The sequence below is a fragment of the Petaurus breviceps genome, unplaced genomic scaffold (genome assembly GCF_028583685.1).
Source record: "Petaurus breviceps papuanus isolate PSGF00001 unplaced genomic scaffold, PetGlider_PUasm1.0 186, whole genome shotgun sequence".
Lineage (NCBI taxonomy): Eukaryota > Metazoa > Chordata > Mammalia > Diprotodontia > Petauridae > Petaurus > Petaurus breviceps.
This window is the reverse complement of record NW_027185798.1, coordinates 48,171,639-48,195,946: the sequence shown is the minus strand read 5'-3', so window position 1 is coordinate 48,195,946 and position 24,308 is coordinate 48,171,639. Positions and strand designations below refer to the sequence as shown.

General features: G+C 41.9%; 2 protein-coding genes and 1 non-coding gene across 3 annotated transcripts in view; 2 read left to right on the top strand and 1 right to left on the bottom strand.

The window, feature by feature from the left end:
• The first annotated feature begins 5,250 nt into the window (after positions 1–5,250).
• Positions 5,251–5,719, top strand: LOC138162978 (small Cajal body-specific RNA 2). Its single transcript, XR_011168776.1, has one exon. It is a non-coding gene; the product is annotated as a small Cajal body-specific RNA 2 (non-coding RNA).
• Positions 5,720–9,210: 3,491 nt separating this feature from the next.
• Positions 9,211–15,999, bottom strand: CFAP276 (cilia and flagella associated protein 276). The gene is made up of 5 exons (XM_069089241.1): positions 15,202–15,999; positions 13,181–13,297; positions 12,383–12,498; positions 9,972–10,102; positions 9,211–9,510 (listed from the first exon to the last, which is right to left on the bottom strand). The coding sequence occupies exons 1-5, from the start codon at positions 15,277–15,279 to the stop codon at positions 9,440–9,442; spliced, it is 513 nt and encodes a 170-aa protein (XP_068945342.1). The 5' UTR covers positions 15,280–15,999; the 3' UTR covers positions 9,211–9,439.
• Positions 16,000–17,434: 1,435 nt separating this feature from the next.
• ELAPOR1 (endosome-lysosome associated apoptosis and autophagy regulator 1) overlaps positions 17,435–24,308 on the top strand; it is a 106,353-nt gene continuing 99,479 nt past the window's right edge. Inside the window, exon 1 of the mRNA XM_069090458.1 lies at positions 17,435–17,760. Coding sequence (XP_068946559.1) covers positions 17,605–17,760 — 156 coding nt within the window. The 5' untranslated portion in view covers positions 17,435–17,604. The remainder of the gene's footprint in view (positions 17,761–24,308) is intronic.

Here is a 24,308-nt window from a genome sequence, read left to right as displayed (position 1 = left end):
AATTTGAATGTGGGCATTCAAATCAGTGCTCTTCCCTTTGTACCAGCAGGTGGTCAAGAAGCATGGATATAGAGAAAGGACAATTAGATTTTAAAACAAGAGAGCAGTTTCAGTTGGATTGATGCTGGAAACCAGATGCTGAGGGCATAGAAGAGAGTGAGAGGAGAGGAAGTGGGGGCACTAATTGAAGATGGCCTTTTCAAAGAGTTTAACAGCAAAAGAGGCAAGATATAGGATTATGGTTAACAAGGATGGTAGGACCAAGTAAGGATTTTTTTAATAAGGATGGGGTGATGAGCATTTTATAAGCAGCAAGGAAGAAAACAGGGAAGGGAAGAGACTTAAAAAGTTAGAGATGAGGGCAGTGATTCAGGAAGGCAGATCTGCTGGATTAAGTGACAGGGGATGAGATCAAAAGTACTTGTAGAGGAATTGGTCTTGGCTTCCTACCTCTTCATCAGAGACCAGAGCAAAGGAGAAAATGGTGGGTGATGATATGTGGATCTGTATTGAAGAGAAGGGTAGAAGGAACTCTTCTTGGTGAAATATAAGGTTCTCAGATGAGATGAGGACAATCAGAGGCTTGAGGAGAGAAGAGAAGGTTTGGATAGCCATTGGTGTGAGTGGGTTGGGGAACCTAACAAAGATGTGTAGGATTACCTTGCTGTTCTGAGGGCCCATTTGAGATGAGACTCCAGTTTCATTCAGCATTATGTTTGTTGTTTGTCTTTTATTCTCAAAGAGGACCAATGACATCAGGAAGGTGATTGGATATAAGTGAATTGGATATAACCAATGCAGGGCTGTGCCAAGTCATCAGCCTCACTTTCACCTCCATAGTTATTTGGAGTCTGGTGGCAAGACATAGGTCAGGACAACTGGTGATGGCCCCTCAGCTTCATGTAAGTAAGTGGGAGAAGGAGGTGGGTGGTAGGAATAACTCAGGAGGAGGATTTGGAAAAATGTGATTGGTGATAGGTCAAAGGGCCAAGGGACTCAAGGATAGAGGATGGTGTTGAGTTGAGCTGTCTCATCAAGAGTCAGAAACTATGAAGGGTGTGGCCAGAGTAGGGTGATGGCCTGGGAAAGGTCATGGAGAAAGATGGAGAAATTAGAAGACAGATAAGAAGACTGGAAATCATAAGGCATAGGGAGAGATGGAATGACAAAATATTAAGATCCAATAGAGGAGTTCTTGAACACAGAAGTGGAACATTTGTAGGTAATGTTAGGTAAAGAATATGACCATCCCAGTGTGTAGCTGGGGTACTAAGTAGATTTGGGGAGTATAGTAGATTGAGGAACTAGGATATTTGAGGAAACATTCAAATATATATTGAAGTCCCCTAGTAGGAAGGCAGGAGCTGAGGGGGAGAGGGAAACTGTGAGTCACTAGTAATGAACCAAGCTCATTGATGAAAGAGGGAGGGGATTCTGAGGGTCACCAGAATCTGTATGGAGTGGTAAATTTGTGGGGAGCAAGGAATATTCCAGGATGTGTGTGTGTGTGTGTGTGTGTGTGGTAGTGGTATCAGTGCATACCAAAAGGTAGAGGGAACAAGAGAGAAGAGGTTAAAAATGAAAGGAAGTTGTTTAATTATGGAGTAGGAGTTCCAGATGGCACAGTGGGAAGGGCAGACATCTGGAGTAGGACATTGGGGGGTAGAGGGTTGATGTGGATGGAACAAGAAAGGGGACAACTGGAGTTAGGGAATATGTTTTGCTTGTCACAAGCTGGGGATTTAGTATCACTGGGATGGGGAGAGGAAGAAAGGGCAGAAGTATGTTAATCATTGAGGTATGATTAAATGCAGAGTATCAGTGGATAGAGAGAATTTATGATAAATGCAGGTAACTAGAAGATTCAGGATTAACCCTCAAATTCTCATCGTTTACTCATGGCACATGGCATTTGTTTCCTAGGAATCATCTGGAAGTCTGCCTCAAGGCAGAAAGGAGTAGGAGGGGGTGTATGGGCCACTAGGAACCCAGGTAGGAGGCAAGAATTGCTTTATCCTGGGGCCCTGCCTTGACACCCTACTTCAGGACAAGCACCAGCATGGTCTGGTGGTCTGCTGGCCTCTGGAAGCCTTCTGAGGCAGGAGGTAGTGTATCTCCATCTGGAAATCTGGAAATCTGGCCAAGACATTTGAATTGCCCTTTACGGTTTACAAAGAATTTTCTTTACTAGAACCCTGTGAGGTAGGCAATGCAAACACTGTGCTACCATAGCTATAAAGCTAGTGGATAAAACACACCCCAGGTCTCCTGATTCCAAAATTCAGTACTCTTTGTATGGTAGGTAGCTTATCTCTACTTAGAACTGATTTGTCAGGTGGTGCAGTGGATAGAGGTAGGCCAAGAGTCAGGAAGTCTTCCTGAGTTCAAGCCTGACGTCAGACACTTAGTAGCTGTGTGACCCTGGGCAAGTCACTTAACCTTGTTTGCCTCAGTGTCTCATCTGTAAAATGATTTGGAGAAGGAAATGGCAAACCACTCCAGTACCTTTGCCAAGCAAACCCCAAATGGAGTCACAGAGAATTGGACACCACTGAAAAACGACTGAACAATGACAAATCATGGGAACCAGGAGAACAGATATACAATGACAACAGTAATATAAAGTATATAGTAATTTAAAATAATAGCTAAGGATAATAATAAAATATATAGTAACATAAAATAATAGATCAGTAATAGATAAGGAAAATAATAGATAAGAAAGTAATATAAGATACTAAATAAAAGGATCTAGGCAAAGAGTTTGGAGGACCCTCGGTGAAAAATGTTGCACATACATTTCCAGACACTATCCCACATATCAATTGGTTTTCTTTAACTGTTTTGCTTTGCTATGAGAGAGGATTCCATGCTTGAGGGGTAGGACAGCAGAGAAGGATATGACCAGAAATGACGGAACAACAAAAGGCATATATAAAACTTTGTTTTAAAATTACGATACTGTGGGAAAAGTTACTTTATTCCCTTAGCCAGTCACTTAGCAAAGCCTTTGGGAAGTACCACAGGAACATTTGGATTGTGAGGAAGAGTGTTTCAGTGTTGGGGAGCTTGGATTAACCAGTAGGTAGGAGGATAATGAAGGTAGAAAGGAGAAAGCAGCAAATTGTATACTTTGTACCCACCTTGTCAGAGATTAGCCCTGTCTAGCTTTGTGAACTTGGATAAAGCATTTAAAAAGCAATGAAACTTTTAATTTTTCCTTTAATAAAATTAATTTGCCTCCTTCCTTTGAAGGCTGGGAGCTACTGCTATATTTATAGGATGCCACCAATTAATAACAATAATAATGTACTTTTACATAGTGTTTTTAAAGTTAACAAAGCATTTTCCTAACAAGCCCTTTATGGCAGGTAATTCTAACATCCACATTTCACAAATGAAACTGATCAATCAAGCAGCATCTTTTAAAAACAAAAATGTTTAATGGCATCTTTTCATTTTTACATCACCTACATTTCCCAATGTATTCTTCAGCCTCCCAGAGAACCGTACCTTATTAGAGGAGATAGGAACTCTTTCTGTGATTTCATTCATATCTAAGGAATTCCTAAGTGAGAAACATCCCATTACCAGTGCAGGTAGGTACCTTTTCTGCAACTTAAGGTTTTAGACAGTTGGGTAAGCAATGAGAAGTTAAATGACTTAAATAGAACCACAGTCAATATGTGTCAAAGATAGGACTTGAACTCAGGTTTTCTTGGTTCTGAAACCATGCTGCCTTTTGTTCCTTATAATAAATAATAAGAGGAAAACAAAATTTCAAAATTAAGCAACATATTGAAAAAGTCTGATGTTATACATAATGTCTCACCACCACAGTTCCCTACTGCTGCAAGGAACAGGTGGGAATGTAAAGTCTTTAAAAAACTTATTTTTATTGATGACTTTTGCATTTACATTTCCCAGTAGGGGGTTCTCCTCCTATCAAGCCATTCCTGTGACAAAATATCAACAACAAAAACAACCAAAGTCCACAAAACTAACCACCATCTCCAGAAAGCCTGGTGCTGTATGCAAGGCCATGGCCTCCCCACCTCCTCAAAGAACGGACAGGGAGGGGAGTGGACAGATAGGCGGCTTCTCTTTCTTTGGGGCTAAGCTTGGCCATTGTAACTTTGAGTCATTCAGTTTCAACTGTTTCCATTTCCATTGCAGTCATTGCACATATGTTTTTTGCTTACTTTGTATCAGTTCATAAGATGCATACATTTTTAAAGCTGGTCAGAAGTGACTCATCTCATATCTGGTGCTTAGATTTTCCTGAGTTGTCAAAATTATTACATTAAAGGAGAATTTAGGGGGGAAAAAACAAGTGGAGGCTGCAGCAGGGATCCCATCAAAACCAACAAATACATCCTGAATAGCTTCTATATGTAAAGCACTGGACACATAAGAAGGAGCATGACAATCTGTCTTCAGTGAATTTATACCCTAACTCAGGAATATCTCTAAATAAAGAAAATATCTTCATAAGAAACGATGAACAGTAGCAGTGGACTTAGGAAGAATTCCTCCCCCAGTGCACTTCAGTAAACAGAACAGTGGACAGTGTAGTCAGGAACGACTGAGATTCAAATTATGACTTTGATATCTACTAGTTGTGTGACTCTGGACAGGACGCATCTCACCTCTCCGTGTTCAGTTACCTCATCTGTAAAATGGGACAATAATCATTACAGTACCTAACTCGCAGAGAAGCAGCAGGGTACGATGGAGAGAGGGCAGGCTTTGGAGTAAGCAAGATCTGGGCTCAGGTTTGGAGTACAACTGGTTGTATACCCCCAGGCCAGTCACTGAACCTCTCAGTGTCAACTCTATGACAACAAGCTGCTGAGTGTATTGGTGGAGGCAGTTCCCACACCAGGAGTTCCCTACATCAAAGCTGTCGCAGTTCCTGGCCAAAAAATAAACCTATCTCGCAGGATTGTTGTGAAGGGAGCTCTTTGTAAAGCCTGTGGCGCTATATGTTGTTATTCGATTTCAAAACATTAACAATTCATTATTTTCCGCTTTCCCCGGGATGTGGAAGTTTTCTGTAGGGAACCAGGCTCCCTTACCGTTTACCAGCCTGGCTGGTTCCCCTCCTTCAACTCCAGGGGGCAGCGCCCGCCGACGGCTAGAAGGCGCTCCATCCGGCGAGAGCTCTATGGTTATTCCCACAATCCTTTGAGACAGGGGGCGGGGAGGAAAAGGAAGAAGCTATAAAAGGCGCTGCAGGAAGGGGTCAGAGTTTATAGGCGGGATCTAGGTCTAGGGAGTGGTAAGGTTTCTGTACGCGGGGTGTTTGATGTGCGTGAGGTGGCCGAGTTTAGTGTGCCAGGCGAGTGAGTGAGTGTGTGTATGTGTGCGCGCGTGCAAGGCCAGAGTGCTTGCGTGCAAGGCTAGCGCGTGCCCGCGTGCGGATCCCCCGCTTCCTAAACCCTTCCCCCCCTACACTCTGATCTTATTTGATCGGGCCGCGCTCCCGCCTCGCCGGCACGGCCCGAGATGAGAAACTCCCCTCCCGCGAAGCCCCGAACGGCCTAGGCCGGGGCGCTGTGCGGCGAGGCCTGTACGAACAGGCGGCGGCCGCCCCCGGGCTCCCTGAGCCAGCTCCTCTGGGGCGGGCCGGGGCCGGGCGCTCAGAAGTGATGAGTTGATCAGATAGACGAGGCGGGGCTCGCCCCTGCCCTTGAGTATCGAGGCGATTCTGATCTGAGCGAGCCAGCCACCCTTCCCCTCCCGCTCCAGGACCCCCCCCCCCCCCCCACCGCTGTCAGGAGCCCCTGAGCGCTTGTGGGGCCGGCGGGACATCCCGCCGCGGGCAGGAGCGGCCCCGGAAGCCTGGGACTCAGTCCCAGGTCTCCCTCTCCCAGCCAGCGGCCTCCTACGAGAAATGAGGATTTGGATAGTGGTGGCCAGTCTCGCTTCAGTTTGAAGATCTCCTTTTCACGTTAAAGAACAAATAAATAGAATTCACCCGGCCATAGGAGTGCTGAATGGAGTCCGAGGACCAGCCTTGCAATTCAGACTGTCACCAGTTGATTATTTGATCTTAGGCAAGTCACAATCTCTAGGGGCCTCCATTTCCCCAGCTATAAAATGAGGGGTTTGTCCTAAATCAACCCTGAAATTTCTTACAGCTCTAGATCTGGCTTCTTTTAGACAGGTACAGTGCTTTATGATAGCCATCAGTAACAGTGGATTGATTTCAATCATCCATTTATCAGTCACCCACTATAACGGACAGGTACTAGGGATGTAGGCCAAATAGGAAAGTATCTGCTGGGAAACTTACATTATATGAAGGAAACAATATGTGTCCATATAAATAGGTATATTTCCCCTCCCTCCTTTTTTTTTTTGGAGGGGGGAAGGCAGGGCAATTGGGGTTAAGTGACTTGCCCAAGATCACATAGCTAGTAAGTGTGTCAAGTGTCTGGGGCCAAATATGAACTCAGGTCCTCCAGACCCTAGGGCTGATGCTCTATACACAGCAGCCACCTAGCTGCCCCACCCACATTTTTATATATGTAAATATATGCACATAAGATATATACAGATTATGTACATACATTATACATACACACATATATGGAGAGAGGGGAGACATTACCAGTTAAAAGAGTAAAATTTATTCTAAAAAGGTAGAGTAGAATCAGAATTTGAAGGACTTTAACTTGTCAGCTCACTAAGCATTTATTTTGGATTTACTTGTGCCAGGTAGTAGGTGCCAAGGATACAAAGAAAGCAACATTCTTCCTGCTTACAAGGATCTCACATTTTAATGGGAGTGACAACATGTAAATACTTGAAAACAAGATATATATACAGAGTAGGTGAAAGGAAATCTCAGAATGTTCTTCTGGTAGTTGTTAAACTGGGAAAAGCCTACAGAAGGTGGAATTTAAATTGAGTCTTGAAAGGAGGCTAAAATGAGGAAGGAGAGCATGCCAAGCATAGGAAATAGTGCAAATGCATGAACTAGGGAAATGTGACTGCTTTTCGAGGAATTCACAGTTCAATGGAGGGTGAAGTAGACAAGTAATTGATATGAAGGGGAGAGGAAGTTGCAAAGGATTAGTGGAGGTAAGGCTCAAAAAGGAATTTTAGAAAAAGATGACTTTCATCTGGAGAAGCAAAGCTTCCCAGAGAAGTAGCATCTGATTTAAGACTAGAAAAAATGGATTTCTGTGTGAAGTTCATTCTAGGTAGAGAGGAAATAGTAAAGAAAGACATGGAAATGGGAAAGGACAGGATGAAAACAAGGACCAGAAAACAGACGGGTTTGGTTGGAACAACATGGATTATGTGAAGAACAGTATTGAAATAAAGATTGATGGTTAAATTGTAGTCAGATTATAGGAGGCTTTGAATATCAGGGTCAGAATTTTGCTTTAATAGGGAGGCAGTGATGAGCCAGTAAAAGTTTCTGAGAGTGGCATGATCAGGTGCAATGAAGATTATTCAGGTGGAATGTGGAAGATGGATTGGGAAGCAGAGATTGGAGGCAGGAAATAATTTTAATTGAGAGATGATGAATGCCAGAATGAGGTGACTTCAGTGAGAATGGAGGAGACCTGAATATGAAAGAAATTTGCACAGTAGAAATGATCCAGTTAGACTGGATAGTAAGGAGAGATATGGATCAAATATGGCTCCACGGTTATACAGATAGGTGACTGACATAAATTAGGTCTGGGGGAGACAGGTGTAGAGGGTTGAGAATTCCTAGTTCAGTTTTAGTATGTTTAATTTCAGGTGCCTGGACAGAAATAACTTAGAAATGGGTGACTAGTGGAAAGGGCGTTGAGGGGAGAGGGGCTGTGGTTAGGAGAAGAGAAAGATTTAGGAGTCATGTGAATGGAGGAAGTAACCATGGATTGTAAATGGAGATTACCAATAAAAGGATATAGAAAGACCACCTAAGCTCTGCAAAACCCTGAGAAACAGCTATCCTAAATGGCTTTCAAACTGCACTACCATTGGTACCCAATAAAAAGATACCTAATCTTGCCTCTATCCCCAGTTTCATCTGTTCCTATGATCCCTCAAGTCCTGTCTCCTTTCCCTTAATGTTTATCAGTTTTCTACCTTTTAATTTTACTCTATCAGTCTTAGTCTTTACATAACTTTTCCTAACCATTAAGTCAAATTACTTCCCTTTCCTGTGAGCCAGAAGCACAGACATAATGTAAAGTCAGCTTCTCTGGTGTTATTTTCTTAGTTCTGGATCTTACAGTAAACTGAATCTCCTTGACTGCTATTTGACTGTTCTGATTATATTAAACCACAGACATAAGAGACTGGCAACAGCTCAGGGAACTGTCCTTCCCCTACTGCTGGACCCTCAAGTAATTTATATAACTGAATGACCCAAGGATGAGCTGATAAACTTTCTATAGCTTGTGCTGAGCTCTCTGTTCTTTCACTGGTCCCTTATGTAAGTGCCCTACACAGTAGGCTCCCATTTCTGACTCATCAGTGGTGGTCCACTAGGTTTTCTCTCAATTATTCAAATAGTGCATAGATCCATCAGTCCAAGCACTGGGCAATGTTATATGTTGGAGGGTACTGCTTCTCTAATAAGTTTCTAGTATTAGTATTTCATATTACATAAACTAGATTCAAGGGAAATTTAGCCTTGAGTTAAACAAATTGTAGTAGGAGAAGGTGAAAAAAAAAAAAACAGCCCACAACCTTAGGCTTGAAACCCTAACTGGAAGATAAGGCCAACAGAACAGCACCAAAGGGTGCTTCCCCAGATCCCCAAGGAAAACCCCAGTAACTCATGTCTGGAGAAGAAATATTGTGGTCCCTTCGAGCTTATGTTTAAGAAGACCTGATGGTAGTGGGTGTCCAGAGCTACAAAAAAGAAGTGACTAATTTACAAGCTTGTTGTTCAGACATTTCCAATTCTTCACAACCTCATTTGGGGTTATCTTAGCAAAGATCCTGGAGTGGTTTTGCCATTTCCTTCTCCATCTTGTTTTACAGATGAGGAAACTGAGGCAAACAGGGTTAAGTGACTTGCTTCAGGTCATACAGCTAGTAAGTGTCTGAGGCCAGATGAACTCAGGAAGATGAGTTTTCCTGATTCTAAGCCCAGCACTCTATCCACAGTGCCACCTAGCTGCACCTAATTTACAAGTTACCCCTTCCCTTCCCCACCCACCCACCCAAACCCTTGCTCTTCCATTACAAATCTATGAGTTTATTTATTTCCTCAATACTGAGAATTCTAGCTTGGATTTGTTTTTGACTCTGGGTAAAGTTCCCCACATTTTGCAGGTATCCAGATGGTAAGCTTTTCCCCTCCTGCCTGGGAAATATCAGATACCTTCAAAGGGTTCATCTGAACACTTATTTAATGGAGGTGAGTGGCAGAGGGAGGGGCTAGCAGTTAGCAGAGCCTTTGCTTGAGTGGGCAATAGTAAGACTAGGTGGAGAAGAAGCCGCCGTCGTTCTTGCGGGAGTAGCCACCGTTGGTGGCTGCATTGTGAGGGGCCACTGCAGAGAAATGAGACATGATAGTTAGTAAACTGTGATACTCACGTCAGTTGCCCTCTTTGAGAACCCCTGTCACCCCTGAGGTCTCAAACCATTGTTGAAGGAGACTCCCACTTCATGGTTCAGGAAAGGTGTAGCAGTGCTTTGCAGAAGTAAAATTTGCCCCTGCTGTAGAAGTGGTGACCGCTGTCTTTCTTCAGTTCTCATACTGTGCCCATCACTCCTGGGAACTGCCTTTAAGGTTAATTTTCTGTGTAGCCATTTGTCTCCTTGGGCTATGTTGAGCCAACCCATATGCTCCCCAGACCTGATTTTCCCCAGTAGGTGGCACCAGCAGACACTACCTAACTCCCTAAATGTCTCCATCACGGCCTTCAATAAGAGAAAGCATATGGCTTATGAGCTTTTTCAAAAGACAAAACCTCTCCACATCCGCTTCCCCATTTATCAGCCAGCCTCACCTATGGTCCCTTGGACACTGTGGATTGAGTCCTTCTTGGGGCTGACCCACTGTCTCATCATTGCTCGAGTAGTAATGGGAGGTAGGGGAGGAGGAGGCAATATCTCATCTGGGTACTGTAATTTGACGACTCTGGAACAGCAAACCAGGGAAGGAAGTCAGGGGAGGGTCAAATGCAGCAGAATTCCAAAGTTGACCTGTAAGAATAGCTTTCCAGAAGCTCAAGATTCATGTGATCAGTCTTTTTTTTTTTTTTACTTCAAAGTCACTTTCTAGTGTGATTAAAAGCTCGCATTTAAATAAAACCTTCAAGGTTATATAGCATTTCTGCATACATTTTCTCATTTCATCTTGTGAAGGATTTTCATCCTGCTGCCCACATGAGGAATTCGAGGAACTGAGAGGCAGGATGGAGTAGTGGATAGAGCAGAGACATAGGAGTCAGAAAACCTAGTTTTCAATGTTATCTAAGACACTCACCAACTGTGATCCTGGACAAATTATCTACCTTTCGTAGGCCTTGGTTTTCCCAGATGTAAAATGAGGGTGTTGGATTCAATGACCTCTCAGTTCCTTTTCCTCTCCAAACCATTATGAACCTCTGACTGGCTCGGTTCATGCAATAAGTGGAGGAGGAAGTGAAACATAATGGATAAGGCAGGCCTTGGAGTCAGAAAGACCTGGATTCAAATCCTGTGGGTCTAAATTTCCTTTGGGGGAAAAACTAAGAGTCTTAGTATAGTAGGAACAACTTTGACCTTGGTGTCAGGAGACCTGAGTTCAAACCCCAGCTCTGACACCATTAATACTTACATATTCCTCTCCACTGCTAAAATTTCTTTTCAGAGAATCTAAGCTACTCAGAGTCTTATCATGAGGGCAAGGACATTTTCAGTTCTGTTTTTTTATCCTCAGGGCCTAAGCCTTACATAGTAGTTCTGAGTGTTTAACTGAATTGCAGATTAAACATTTTTTAAAATAATTTTGCCCATTGACTTTAGGCTAGTCACTTAAAGTCTTGGTCTCAGTTTCCTTATCTGCAAAATGGGAATACTACTACATGTACTACCATTTACAGGGTGATTGTTGTGAGAAAAGAGTTTTAAAATGTTGAAAGTCTGCATAAATGAGATTATCATTATTTGTTCAGGTTAGGCCAGCACAAAGCTAGAGAAAAGTAATTTTCAGTCCTCTATATGTCCCAACTTATGTAGAAAAAATTGGAAATTGATTGGAATTGATTCCAAGGGTATTTCTGCTGAGCATCTAGAGTGGGCTGGTGTATAGGGATACCTAGCACAGAGGGATTTCTGTCCATTTATGTTGGGAGCCAAAGAGGCCTGAGCCAGGACTTCAGATAATTACCTTGATATCAGTGGGCCCGAATATCAAAGACCTCTTTGAGAAGCGACTTTTCATCAAGTTAGCTCCTGAGTTCTTTGCTATGGGTTACACTTATAAGGATGTTGTTTGAGTTCTGAGATCAATAGGCTATATACCCCAAGATTTTAGTTATTAAGAGCTAAAATATTTGATTCAGAACTCAGGTATCTTTGGGTGGTCAGCTCTAAACATGATGTCTTTTGAGGATTGCAGCTTTGGCTTTGAAGTTTGCTCTCAATTTTATACTTTTATGACTGCAGCTGCATTAGCAGATACCTGAGGCCTAGGTCAAAGGTCTTACCCTAAGACTTTATCTCCTAGATAACAAATCTTTATCAAATTATCTATTCCATGCTACTTTCCAGATATAACAGACTAAGATAATGATAAGAATACTTAAGTCCCCTTCCTTTGTCTCTTTTGCTCTATGAAAACCTTGTCCTGAGGATCAATAAATGGAGCTCTAGCCTACGAACTACCCGCCTAGTTAATTCTTTACCACGTCTTTGCTCACACCTGGGGCTGGTACCCAAGTGGCCCACAATACATTTAGACATTTATTGAAAAAAAGAAAAGTTTATATCAGGTGTATATGTGTATACAAATATATAATAAATGTAATATAAAAATATATTTGTGTATATATACAAATTAGAATATTAAATTTTTTGAAGTCATCAATTTACCTTTTGTGATCCTATTACAGAAACAGTGTGGCCTAGTGGATAGGGCTACTAGACTTAGAGTCAGAATATCCTAGGTTCAAATTCTCTTTATGATACTTAGTGTGATCCTAGGCTTTAGTCAGCTTCCCCTAGGATTTATCTACTCAGTGATAGAAGAGTTGCATTCTTCCAGGAGTTCTCTAGACTGAAGAAGTCAGATCCTTCCTGACATAATCCTTGGCATAATTATACTGTGATATTGAAGTGAGAAGGTGGTAGGTAGATTCAGCAAGGAAGCTCAGGGCCCAAACTCTTCCCTTTAAGTTACCGACTGCTCTTAGAATCCACTGTCTAATTCACTTACCCATGGGTATCACTAATGGACTCCCGATGGACTAGCACCTGTGCCTTGTCCTGAAACAATCCAGTATGGTGGTTGTACAAGGATGTTATTCGGAAATCCAAGTCATCCAAGGGGATCTGCAGTGGAGGCCAGCAGGGCAGTTATTTATAGGTCTTTTGCTTTTACAAGCTCTACTCCTCTTTATGCCTCCCCTAAAGAGCTTAGTAGAAACTGCTTGGGCTGAGACCGAGGAGCAAGTCCTTATACAAGGCGTCCCAAAAGTCTCAGTGCCATTTAAAGCTCTAATAGCTTAAAAGCTGTTGCTTTGAGTTCTTTCCAAAAGATTAAAACTGCACGAAGACTTTTGGTACATCCTGCATGTACTATACACTCCTCAGTGCTTAACGCAATAATCTTTTAACTATTGCCAGGTTTGATTTTCTGATTTAGATAAGTCTAATCCCTACTCCCCTTTCTAATAAAGACCCTTGAAAGGATTTTGTAATTGACTTGTACTATTTGAGATCAATATTAATCCATCCCATGGTTATGCTCCTCTGGATTTTAGCCAATGGAAAGTGGGAAGTTTACAAAGAGACAGTGACTTGCTCAAGGTGAGCCAGAGCCAACAATAGAATTTACTTTGTGATCCTCTTTCCAGAAACCTGAGAATGGGGGGCAGGAGAGTTTTGGATTACTTTTTTATTACAGTGAGGAAGGAGAGACCTTACAAAAGGTCATAGTCTGACCATATTTCTCTAAAAATTGTTTTCCTAATGGTTCTAGGATGGGAAGAAATGGATTCTTAGTTCTCTATACCTCTGGGTCGTAGAAATATACATCCCGCCTGATACTGGCAACTGTAGTAGCTGCATAGAGCCGGTTCCAAGGATCCTGCTGCTGGATAAGATGAGTTGGGCTGGTGTAGGGAGCTTTCTGTAAGACACAAATCACAGCCATCAGAGGGGCTATAACCTGGTGGTCTTTATGACAGCTGTCTACTTGTTCCTATACACCCAGAAACTGCATCTCTAAAGTTAGATATAGGATGACAGCTGCCGCCAGAATCTTGACCCTTGAATGTTTCAAGTCTTGGTAATTGGTAGAATGATGTTTGTTTAGCAGTAAGGTGAGTTTCAAGTTAGAGATGTTGAGATTTGGAGATATAATATCCAAGTGTAAATGTCTTAGTAGCATGATATAGATACTAGTCTAGAGAGTGTCTGGAGATGCAGATTTAGGATTCAACTGCAAAAAAAGGTGATAATTGAAGCTATGAAAATATTTGAGCTTTCTCTTTTTTTTTTTTTTTGTTTTTTTGGAAGGCAATTGGGGTTAAGTGACTTGCCCAAGGTCATACGGCTAGTTTTTGTGTTAATTGTCTGAGGTCGGCTTTGAACTCAGGACCTCCTGACTCCAGGGTCGGTGCTCTATTCACTGTGCCACCTAGCTGCCCCTGAGCTTTCTCAAAGAGAGAAGAAATGGAAAAAAAAAAAAAGCAAAGACAGGGAGACATTCATGCAGCAGTTGGAAGACCAAACAAAAAGTGATAAAAGAGATAGGAAAATCAGGATAATTTGTCACAGAGGCAGAAGAAGGAAATTTTTTAAAAGGTGGGGCTGGGCAGCCAGTGTCATGATATAGAGATGTCAAAGGGAATAAAAAAAATCTCATGGGATAGGAAAGAAAAAACTTATGGAAACATTAAAACATAACTAATACTCATTGCAGGTTTTAAAACCCCATTACCTTATTGACGCTAATGTAATCACATTGAAACTAAGTATACCATATAGCCATGTAGTTATTTCAGTGCCTGTTTTTTACCTCTCTAGAGCAAAAGTTCCTGATTGTGAGCCATGTGCCCTACAAGCATTAGAAGACAGAGAATAAAGCTCTTTGGGGTGGTGGTTTTTTTTTTTTTGCTATAAAGTAGCAATTACTCTAATTTCTCTTATTCTCCACTTTAAGCATCCAAATCATTGAAATAAGAAAAATTATTTAAATTCCCAAATAGTGCCTTGCATATATAGTTGGGCTTACTTGGAATTCAAATTGGCTACTCTATTGGAAACATTGTTCTAGAGCTGAGGATGCAGACAGACATTGTTCCTGTTCTTAAGGATCTCAGGGTCTGATGGAGAAGGAAAAAGAAATACACAAATATTTAATATTCTAGGGTGCATGAGAAAATGCAAAAGAAAAATCTTTGCAAAGTCCTATGAAAAATTAAGGGCCTTGACAAATATTTGTTGTTGCTATAATATTTTTAAAATCCTGGAGTTTGTAAGGACTGAAGGATGGTATTGAAAATAAATGTCTTACTCCTTTACCATATTTTAGAGCACTTCCTTTCACAGCACTCTACTATTCACACCGAATCACTCAAGACCGAGGTGTTAGGATACTGAGATAGGAAAGCCTTAGGAAAACAGAGCTAGTAAAAAGTTACATGGCTTTAAACTGAATCTTGCTCACTTTGGGGTACTAAGACCTCTTGTTGCCCAGGAGCCCATCTCCAGGACACCCCATGAATCCATCCATTTCCATAAGCCTACAACAGGAAGACAAAGACCTTGATAGCTCCCTCAAAGGATAAAGATAGTGGTCATTTATTTATAAATAAGCTTCCTGGACGACTAAGCCATCCAGACCGAGTTTATGGCTGTCCTAATGTTATACATCAGGTCAACTGACTGAGCAAGGACTCGAACCCGTCTTCAGATTCTAAATCTTGGGTTCTTTCTCCCTGTGTTCTTTCATTCCTGTGTAAAAAGGAAATGAAGCCACCCTCCCAGATTCCTGGTGATATATATATATATATACACACACACATATACCTGGGAGTCTCTTTTGCCTACGTAGGTATCTTCACTCTCGAACTTGGGGCTTTGTAAGGGGTCTCGAGTAGGCGGCATAGTGTGAAGCGAACACCGTCAAAGAGCGCAGAACCAGCAACACTAGCAAATGGAGTTTTCGAGTGTCGCTTGTTTGGAATCCCAGGCTCAGGTTGCTAGGCGACATCCCGTTTCCTCTGTGACTAGAGAGGCCCCTAGCGGCGGGATTCGAGCTCGTCTAAGTGACGACAGCGCTGCCAGAAAGACTTGGCAAAGGGGCATGTGGGTGGGTTAGGGTTGCTGTTCAGTAGTTTTTCAGGCATGTTTGACTCTTCGTGATCCCATTTTGGGTTTTCTTGGCAAAAATAATTTGGTTTGCCAAATTCTTCTCTAGTTCATTTTATAGATGAGGAAACCGAGTCAAACAGGATTAAGTAATTTGCCCACGGTTACACAGGCTAGTAAAGTGTCTGAGTCTCTATTTGGACTCCCATCTTCCTGACTCTAGGTCTGATGCTCAATCCTCTGCGCTGAATTAGTGAACAGTGTCGCAGAGGAAACCCACAGCTTTCCAGGAGTCTGCAAGACAGAACTTGCCTCACGTGGAGACAGACAATGCACGTCTTGAGATTTCTATTTAGGGGAAAAAGTCATGAAAGATGATGGGAAAATTACTTTCCCCATATAGTAGGAAAATGCCATTTCTGCCCTTGGCAAAACTACTGGGGAATTCGACATAGCTACTTGTGTTCCTTTAGCGTTTTAAGATTAGCAAAGCACTTTTCTTAAAAGTCCTGTGAAGTGGCCAGTGCAACTATTTTTATCCCTAAATGGGCATAGGGGAACTGAGACTCAGATAGGTTAATTGACTTGCTTATAGCAACAGTGAATATCAGACACAATTCAGATGAATAAAACATTCTAAGCTCAAGGGATACAAATAGAAATATGACAGTCTGCCCTCCAGGAACCAACATTCTCATGGAGTAGGCAACATATGGAAGGTTTCAGTTGAAAGTCAGATGGAAAAGTTCCCGTGGTCCTTAGAGTTTATCAGCAAAGTAGATAGTAACGCCCCCTCTTTAATGTCATGTCCACTGATAAAATCATAGGTTTCTAATGTTGAACCACTGAACCATGCCAAAGACTTTGGAGACAAGAACTGCATGACCACCTGCCAGGATGCATCTTCAGGAAGGTTGCTTCCCAGGATGAAGACCCTGGGCACTGAGCTGGAAGCCTTACTATTCCCAAGGCTCTGGGTTGAATTCAGAGTCCTGGGCTGTCTCCATCAGGGTAGGCGAAAAGATAGTGGTCAAGGTGGTTGTGGTAGTTTGACTAGCCTGGCACATGCTGCTTCCTCTGTCTCCCTCAAGGTCTCCCGACTCCCACCCTTGTACTCTTTTTCCCCTATGGGCAGAGCTATTTATTCGCACTGGAAAGTGTCCTGTATTTTGGAAGTAGAGGGTCCGCTGGAACTGAACCTGTGATTTCACAAATGGGATAATTATATGTAAACCACTTATATAAATGTTAATTATTATTATTGGTATGGGTAACTCCCAGAAAAGAAATTCTCTCTACTAAGACTGATCAGCAGGTGCCCTGGAACTCCTAGTCACAGAGTTTGTTTTCTGGAGCCGGGAGAGACAGTCACATAGCCGCTTGTGCCACAGATCGGACTTCAGTTTCGGTCCTCTTGACGCCAAAGTTGACTCTCCATCCACTACACCAGTCGCTTCTCAAATGTTAGCCCTTATTTCTTCCCTTTTTCTCTCCTTTAGCAAACACTTCTTAAACTCTGGTAAACCAGACAAGACAAGCCTGACCTAGCACCAGTTAACAACTATACCTCCTAATGAAAACAGAGAGTTTACCTTTGGAGTGAAGGGAAAATGACTTTGAGAAGCAGCTCCCTAAAATAGAGAAATACATTACGTAAGGACCCTCATTTAAAAACAAACAAAAAACCCGATGCACCTGGAGCATGAGCCAGTAGAATTTTTTTTCATGTCTCAAGCTCCATTTACACGCGCAGTTTCGTGTCTGTTAAGTCGTTTGCAGCCCTCCCACGCGGCGCGCTTGCCTGGACGGTAGCTTGGCGGCTGCTGCTGCCATGGCTACCGGCAGGTGAGCTGCAAAAGCCCCGCGCGTGGTCCCTTCCCCACCCGCGCGGAAGGGAGGAGGAGGCGGTTGCCAGGGCGACGCCAGTAGAAGGAGGAGAAGGGGAAGGTGGGAGGAGGAGGATGGGCGGCCCTGGGCTAGCAGCAGGGAGGTGACTGAGGCGAGCCCAGCCCCTTGCATCCTCCCCCCCTTGAGCCTCCCTCCCCGTTCTGTTTCCTTCTGCCAGCAGAAGCGGTGGTGGCGGCAGCAGCACCTGAGGCTGCTCTCTTTCCTGGCAGCGCTATGGCTAGAGCTGGAAGCAGCCTCCATCCTTCTGCCAGAGACTGGGACGGAACTGAGAGGCCTCCTGCTGTATTCCTTCTGCTGCTGCTGCTGCTGCTCTGGGCTGGGGCTGCTTTCCAGGTGGCTCAGGGAACCGAGCTTCACGCCTGCAAAGAGGTACCATCGCCTCCCCCTCCCCTCAGCTAGAGAGGAAGAGTCAGGTGGAGACTTCTTGGGGCCAAGGCACCAGCCACTTTCAGAGACACCCAAAGAGTTTGGATTCGGGGGGGGGGGGGAGGGAAGGTGGGACAGACTGTGGCGTCATAGAAATGTCAAACCCCTAGAGGTTTTAGGAAATAGAGCATCTTCACCCTTTGGGTGTCCAACCTCACCTCGTCCGTTGCTCAGGAGTAGAGGAGCCTGGGCTGGTGGGGCAGGAGAGAATGGAAGGAGGAAATGTCCTTCATCTGGAAAGTAGGAGAAAATAATCAGTGGTTCAAAACAAAGGGTGAAAAATATGATGGAGCCTCAGAAAGAAGAGGGGTAAAATGTTAGGAGAATGGAGTTAGGAAAGTGGAAGGAAGAAAGCAGAGTGAACTAGTTGACCAATTTACATTTTCAAAGGAAGAATTGGGGGGAGGGAAGAAAAAGGAGAGCCAGGGTTAACCCCTCCCTCCTTGCATCACTCTTCCCCCAGGATTAAATCCAGTAACTTTTCAGGCTGGGAAATGGACCAGGATCTTTCCTCTCTGTAGCTTTTAAAGGAAGAAACGTGCTTTATTTTGCATCTGGTTAGGATAGTATATCCTTCCAGGTAGTTCTTTGAGTTCTTCCAGTATTTTCTCCCTCAGTCAATCCCTACACCTTTTCTGGATTTCTGAACTTGCCTAAAAGCTGGATTTTCCAAATACTTCTGAAATGTTGGTAGCACAATTTACAATTCAGTGAGTGACTCTTGACCAATACTCTTGAAATACTTTGGGGGAGGGAATAGGAATAGTGAATGGTGTTAGAAGTAACAAAACTTCTTGAATTTCTACAATAGTGAAATGCACTATCATTTTGGTTCTTCTCTGAGTAACTTTTCCTAACCATATGGCACAGTTAGTAATAGAGTATATACAACATTAGGGGAGACACAGTAGACTTTATTCTGTAATCTCTGTGAAATGCTAACTTTTTCAAAACAGGTCAGGTTCCAAATTGCAAAAAGTGATTGCAAATCCCAAATTTGGCGTCACATTTTATGAAACTTTTTTTTATTTCCCAGTGATTGTTAGATAGACAAAAAAGAGGACACTTTGGGATTTCATTCCATTTCTTGGTAGCTTGTAAATTTGCTGGCCAGGACTTAAAGAGAGAGTTGAGAAGTTTGAGGTCAATTTTTAAAAGAATGAATGTGCTTTCACATATTTAATTATCCTCAAGATCCAATGTAAATTACTGTCTGGCATTTAAAGCTCTTGATAACCTGACTGCTTTCTACCTTTCATTTTACACTTTATTCACTTCCACCATTTCCATAATCCACCTATTCTGCCCTATTAGTTGTTCTTCTTGTAAAACACTCTACCCCCTGTCCTTCTGCTTTTACACTAGCTGTCCTTCATGCTCTGTCCCCTCACTTCTGCCTCAGTTCCCCAGCTTCATTCAGTACTCAAACTGAGTACCTTAAAATCCACCATCTGCAGCTCTTTTTCTGTTCTCCCTGAGGCTAGTACCTTCTCCTCTGAGATTACCTTTCATCCATTTTGTATGTATCTAATATGTGCCTAGTTATTTACATATTGTCTTCCCCATCAGAATGTATACTTCTTGAAAGAAGGGACCATGTTTTTGCCTCTCTTTGTATCATCTCCTCTCAGCTAACACAATGTCAAGCACATAGTAAGCATTTAACAAATGTTGACTGACTGATATTTGAAGATGATACTATTAACACTTCATCAGTATGATATAGGATTTAATTTTATTTTCTAGTGATGATCATGGATTTCAGTCAGCTATCATATTCTCACAAGGTACATCTAGAGACCTACAGCATACATCTTAAAGAGTTTCTTGGCCCACAGAGATCAGATGCCCAACTTAAGCCTTAATAGTGCTGTATGCTAACCAACTTAGCCAACCAGCCCAGATAATTTCTTTTATCAGAAATCAAACCTAGGGGCTCTGGTGTGGAAGACTAGAATTCTACTGCTGAATTAACAATTCCTGTTAGAATTTTTGTAAGCTAGGAAAAATGGGAAAAGTTTGACAACACATTATTTCTTCTCAATGTGGGGAGGAAATTAATATTTAGGAACAGACTTTTGCCTTTAAATTAGTAATATCTGTCTAAACAAGTGTCCTCACTATTATAAATGCAATAAACTACAAGGATTCTTTTGCTATGTGAATTTGCTGTATGAATTTAGACCTCATATTTTTGAAGCTATCTAATTTTCTTTCCCCTAGACTGTGTTAGACCATAGCCCAATTTTGTGAGCTTGTGAGACAGGCTACTAGAGCTAGTAGCCAGTGCAGCATTGTTTGCACACTCCTTCTCCAAACAATGACCAACAAATCACCTGAGACTCCCAGAATTCACCTTCAAGAAGGAAATAAATTCACTTCATTGATAGTCTTAATTTAGGGGGTTTGCATTTACCCTGAAGGACTCTGAATTCCTAAAACATACTCACAACATAATCTTAGAGAGGGAAAATTCTCCTCCAGTTCGGTTAGGGACCATTTCAGTTTTAAATTCTTCATTTGGGCTTCTAATAAACCTGTAGTGAAGAATCCATCCCAAGGTGTTTTATGATAGGAAATTTTTTTGACCAAGGGCTACAGACCCAAGCAAAACAATAGTGTTTTATAACAAGGCAGCATTTACACAATGCTGGAAACACCCTATATGCATTTACATTTGTGCCTTGAAATCATTGAATGAGGCAGTTCCTTTTTAGTGGCATTTTAATTGCTTCTAACCCTTCTGACTATTGCTGGTGACGTTTCCTTGGTTCCTGAGAACCCCGGCAATCCCCTTGGGATCTAATAAGGCAGAAGGAACACTGGGTCACTTGGTTAGTTGAGGCAGAGGTGGCAGGATGAGTGTGAGCTCTTGACTCTTAAGCATGTGCTGAGGCTTGACGGGTCTGTTCCTAGATTTACCATGGTCAGAGTCACTCTCAGTGTCAACGGCAAAATGAAACATCCTGTTTGGATGTTTGTTTTTAATTAATCATTTTATGGCCCCTGAGCTAGTGCTGGCTCAGTGCTGACTGATTCCTGATGGAATATTTCTTGTGATAGCAGCATATCTCCATTAAAGAATATAGGAGAAGAAAAAATGTCTTTGATCTGAACTTTTTTTTTTTCAGAAACCAGGAGCTATGGATGCCAGATGTGCAGCTCCCTTATCTCTTTTTAAAGGAACCTCCTAGATTTATTGAAGAGGAAAAGCTTCTAGGAAAAAAAAAAGATTTCTAATACACAAAACTAAATTTTAGCTAAATCTTGGAAATGAAGAACCCTTCCAAGCTCCAAGTTATACCCAGAACTTCCTTAGAAATTGCACATATCGATGGTCTTATTGGCATGATGTTCTCTTCAGTGGTGTAGACTGCAGCCTTTCCATACCTCATCCTGGCTGACTCTTGTCTATGTTCTCCAATAAATCCTCCATAGGGGAACCACTCAACATTCTAGGAGCTTTCCTCAAGGTCTTTTAATATTCCATGGGTTACAGTGCCCTGTTTGTGCTGCCTAACTCTTATCCTTTATTCTTTGATACATGACTGGCCTTATTTTCCTATCATATCTGTTGGAAAGATGTCTTTGACCCATTTCTTATTTGCAACCAGTTAGTCATTTGCCCACCATGTAGCTCTCCAATAAAATTTTGACTCATTGGATGTTTTAATATTCTATGATTTGCAACCAGATAGTATCCCTGGAAGAATATTGGTGTTAAAAGAGATGGGTGTTTGTTTCAGGGTAAACCCTGTTAAAAAAAAAAAAAAAGAACAGCAAACTCTAAAATACCAAATGACTAAGTCACCATTGTTGGGTCATTTTCTATTTTCATGAAGCAGTCATTTTTGTCATTATTTATTCCTTTCTCAGTAAATTTTTGAACATCTGCTATGTAGTAGTCAGTCCTTCAAGCATCAGCTGAAGTTCCACTTTCTGTAAGAAACCATTTCCATGCCTCAGAATTTCCTTCAGTCAATCCTCATGCGACACGAACTGAAAGTTGTTCTGCATTCTGATTTCCCTCCACTGGATGCCCTCTAGTTTATCAATATCCTTCCTAAAATGTGGTGCTGAGATCTAGGCACAATATTCCTGATGTAGTCTGCCCAGGGCAGAGTAAGGCAGAACTATCACCTCCTGACATTCTTAGAAGCAATAACTTGTGCCCCAAAATTGCATTAACTTTTGGGGCTTCCATATTGCATTGTTGACTTATTTTGAACTTGTGGTCCACTAAAACCCCCAGATCTCTTCCAAACAAACAAGCTATTATCTAGCCAGTTTTTCTCTATCTTGTACTTGTGAAGCTTTTTGTTTGTTTGGAAACCAAATTCAGATTTGTTCATCTCAAATTTCATCTTACTGATTTGGGCCCAGTGTTATAATCTATAAAGATCTTTTTGAGTCCTGATTCTATCCCCCATTGTGTTAACTATCTCTTCCAGCTTTGATTAACATACTATCTATGGGGTTTTTTTTGTTGTTGTTTTTCATGAAAGTTGTTTTTTAATTAAAGTTAAATAGCAAAGTACCAACCATAGCTCCCTAGGACACTCCACTAGTGAACAAAAACATTACTGATTACCTTTTGAGTCCAATCATTTAACCAGTTCCAATTCCATCTAATTGTATTATTGTTTAGCTTATGCCCCTCCATATTTTTCTACAAGAATCATATGAAATATTTTATTAATGATTTTGCTAAAATCTAGATAAACTATATGAGGCAAAAGCATGCAGGTAAGAAAAATTCAGGTATAATACAGGGAACATTGGTTGGTCCAGTTTGACTGGAACATACATACATATGGGGGACTTAATAGAAAATGGAATTATACAAGTTGTTTGGAACCATATTGGGAAAGTCTTTGAATGTAGTCATTTAACTGACAGTGGAAATCATTGAAGGTCTTTGAACATATTAGTAATGTGATCAAAAATGGTGCTGTGGGACTATTACTCTGGTTGTAGTGAACAGAACAAGAGGGACTGGAAAATGGCTAATCACCTATGAGTCTAAAAATGACAGAGAAAGGTCTTCAATTAGAGTGGATGAGTAAAATTGAAGGTTCCGATTATAATAATCAGTAGGATTTGGAACTGGTTATATGTAGTAGGCAAAGGAGGAGTCACCTAACAGCAAGACTCTGAAGGCTAAGGAAGTGGGAAAATTAACAGTGCCATTAACAGATGTTAGGAAGTTATAAGGAGGAGCCTTGTTAGGGTATGTAAACAGACGACTTTTCAGCTCTAAATTCTCTTTCCTGATCTGCTTTTATACCAGCTGGGAAAGCTAACAAGTTTTGGGTGGACTGTTTCCCTGCTTCACGGAACTTTCTAGGCCTTGTACAAGTTCTTTGCCTTATTTGTGGTTCTAGATCTGTAGAAAGATGGGTTAGTACAGAAGATGTATCTTCCTCTACCTTTCAGAAAATAGTGTGTTAACATGGCAAATATGAAATTATTCCTCATGTCCTTGGGTTATTTAAATTGGGTGTTACAAATACACTGATCTCTGGAGAAAGTGTTTCCCAGAGAGGAAATCAAAATTCTCTACTTTATTTAACATAGAATTACTATTCAGGTTTCTCCTGGATCACTGATTAGTTATTGCAGAAGGGCTTGTGTGATTTGATGAAACTATGAGCTATGCTGTATAGATTACCCAAGCTGGATAGGTCATAGTGGAGAGTTCTGACAAAAGATGATCTACCAGAGAAGGAAATGGTAAACCACTCCAGAATCTTTGCCAAGAAAACCCTACAGACAGTACTAAAATGATAAAAGGGATGACAATGGAAGGTGAGTCCCTCATGTCGAAGGGCCAGGCATGCTATGGTCCGCTGGGTCAGGAAGAGTCGGACATGACTAACAACAAAGCAGTCTATGTAACTATCTTATTTTATTTAGTGGGAGTGGAGAGGAACTAAAGAATTATACGATCTTGGGACTGGAAGAAACTCAAGAGGTCATCAAGTCCTCCCGCCTCAAGGTATATGATGACACCTTGTGAAGTTTGTACCATATCGTGGAACTGGAGCTTCACAAATAACAAATTAATTCTGGGGAGTTCAGATTTAATTCTAAAACAGTTCAGTCTCATTTCCTAACTAATTTTGTTTTCCACTGTGCCACTAGTCACTAGTTAGCAAAAACTATATGGCTTGCTAAGGGTGCCCCTCATTACCTAAACAGTGTCATCAGCTTGGACTGGACCACCTGTACTCAGGAGGGTGGCCACTTCCTACAATCAGGCAGAGGCTCAAAGCGTCTAGGGCAGGGTTGGCCTTCTGAGCTTCCAGTTTCTTCTAGCTTTTATTAGCACTCTGTGTGATGCCAATGGAATGGTGGGGGGGATTGAGGACATTTCGAAGGGAGGGAAGCTTGACAGAATGAATGGAGACTTGGAATAGCCATACTAATCATCTGGGGGACATCCTGATGCCTTGGTTTGTTGGACTGGATTTTATTTTAGTATTTGTTAA

Bases quoted from the DNA above. Each gene is read 5' to 3' on its own strand.
- CFAP276 (XM_069089241.1), bottom strand. From the start codon at position 15,279: ATGCCGCCTACTCGAGACCCCTTACAAAGCCCCAAGTTCGAGAGTGAA. The intron at 10,103-12,382 runs GTAAGTGAATTA...TTGCTGTTCCAG, and splicing joins TCCATTAGTGATACCCATGG to AGTCGTCAAATTACAGTACC. The intron at 9,511-9,971 runs GTGAGGCTGGCT...ATTTCTCTGCAG, and splicing joins CAGTGTCCAAGGGACCATAG to TGGCCCCTCACAATGCAGCC.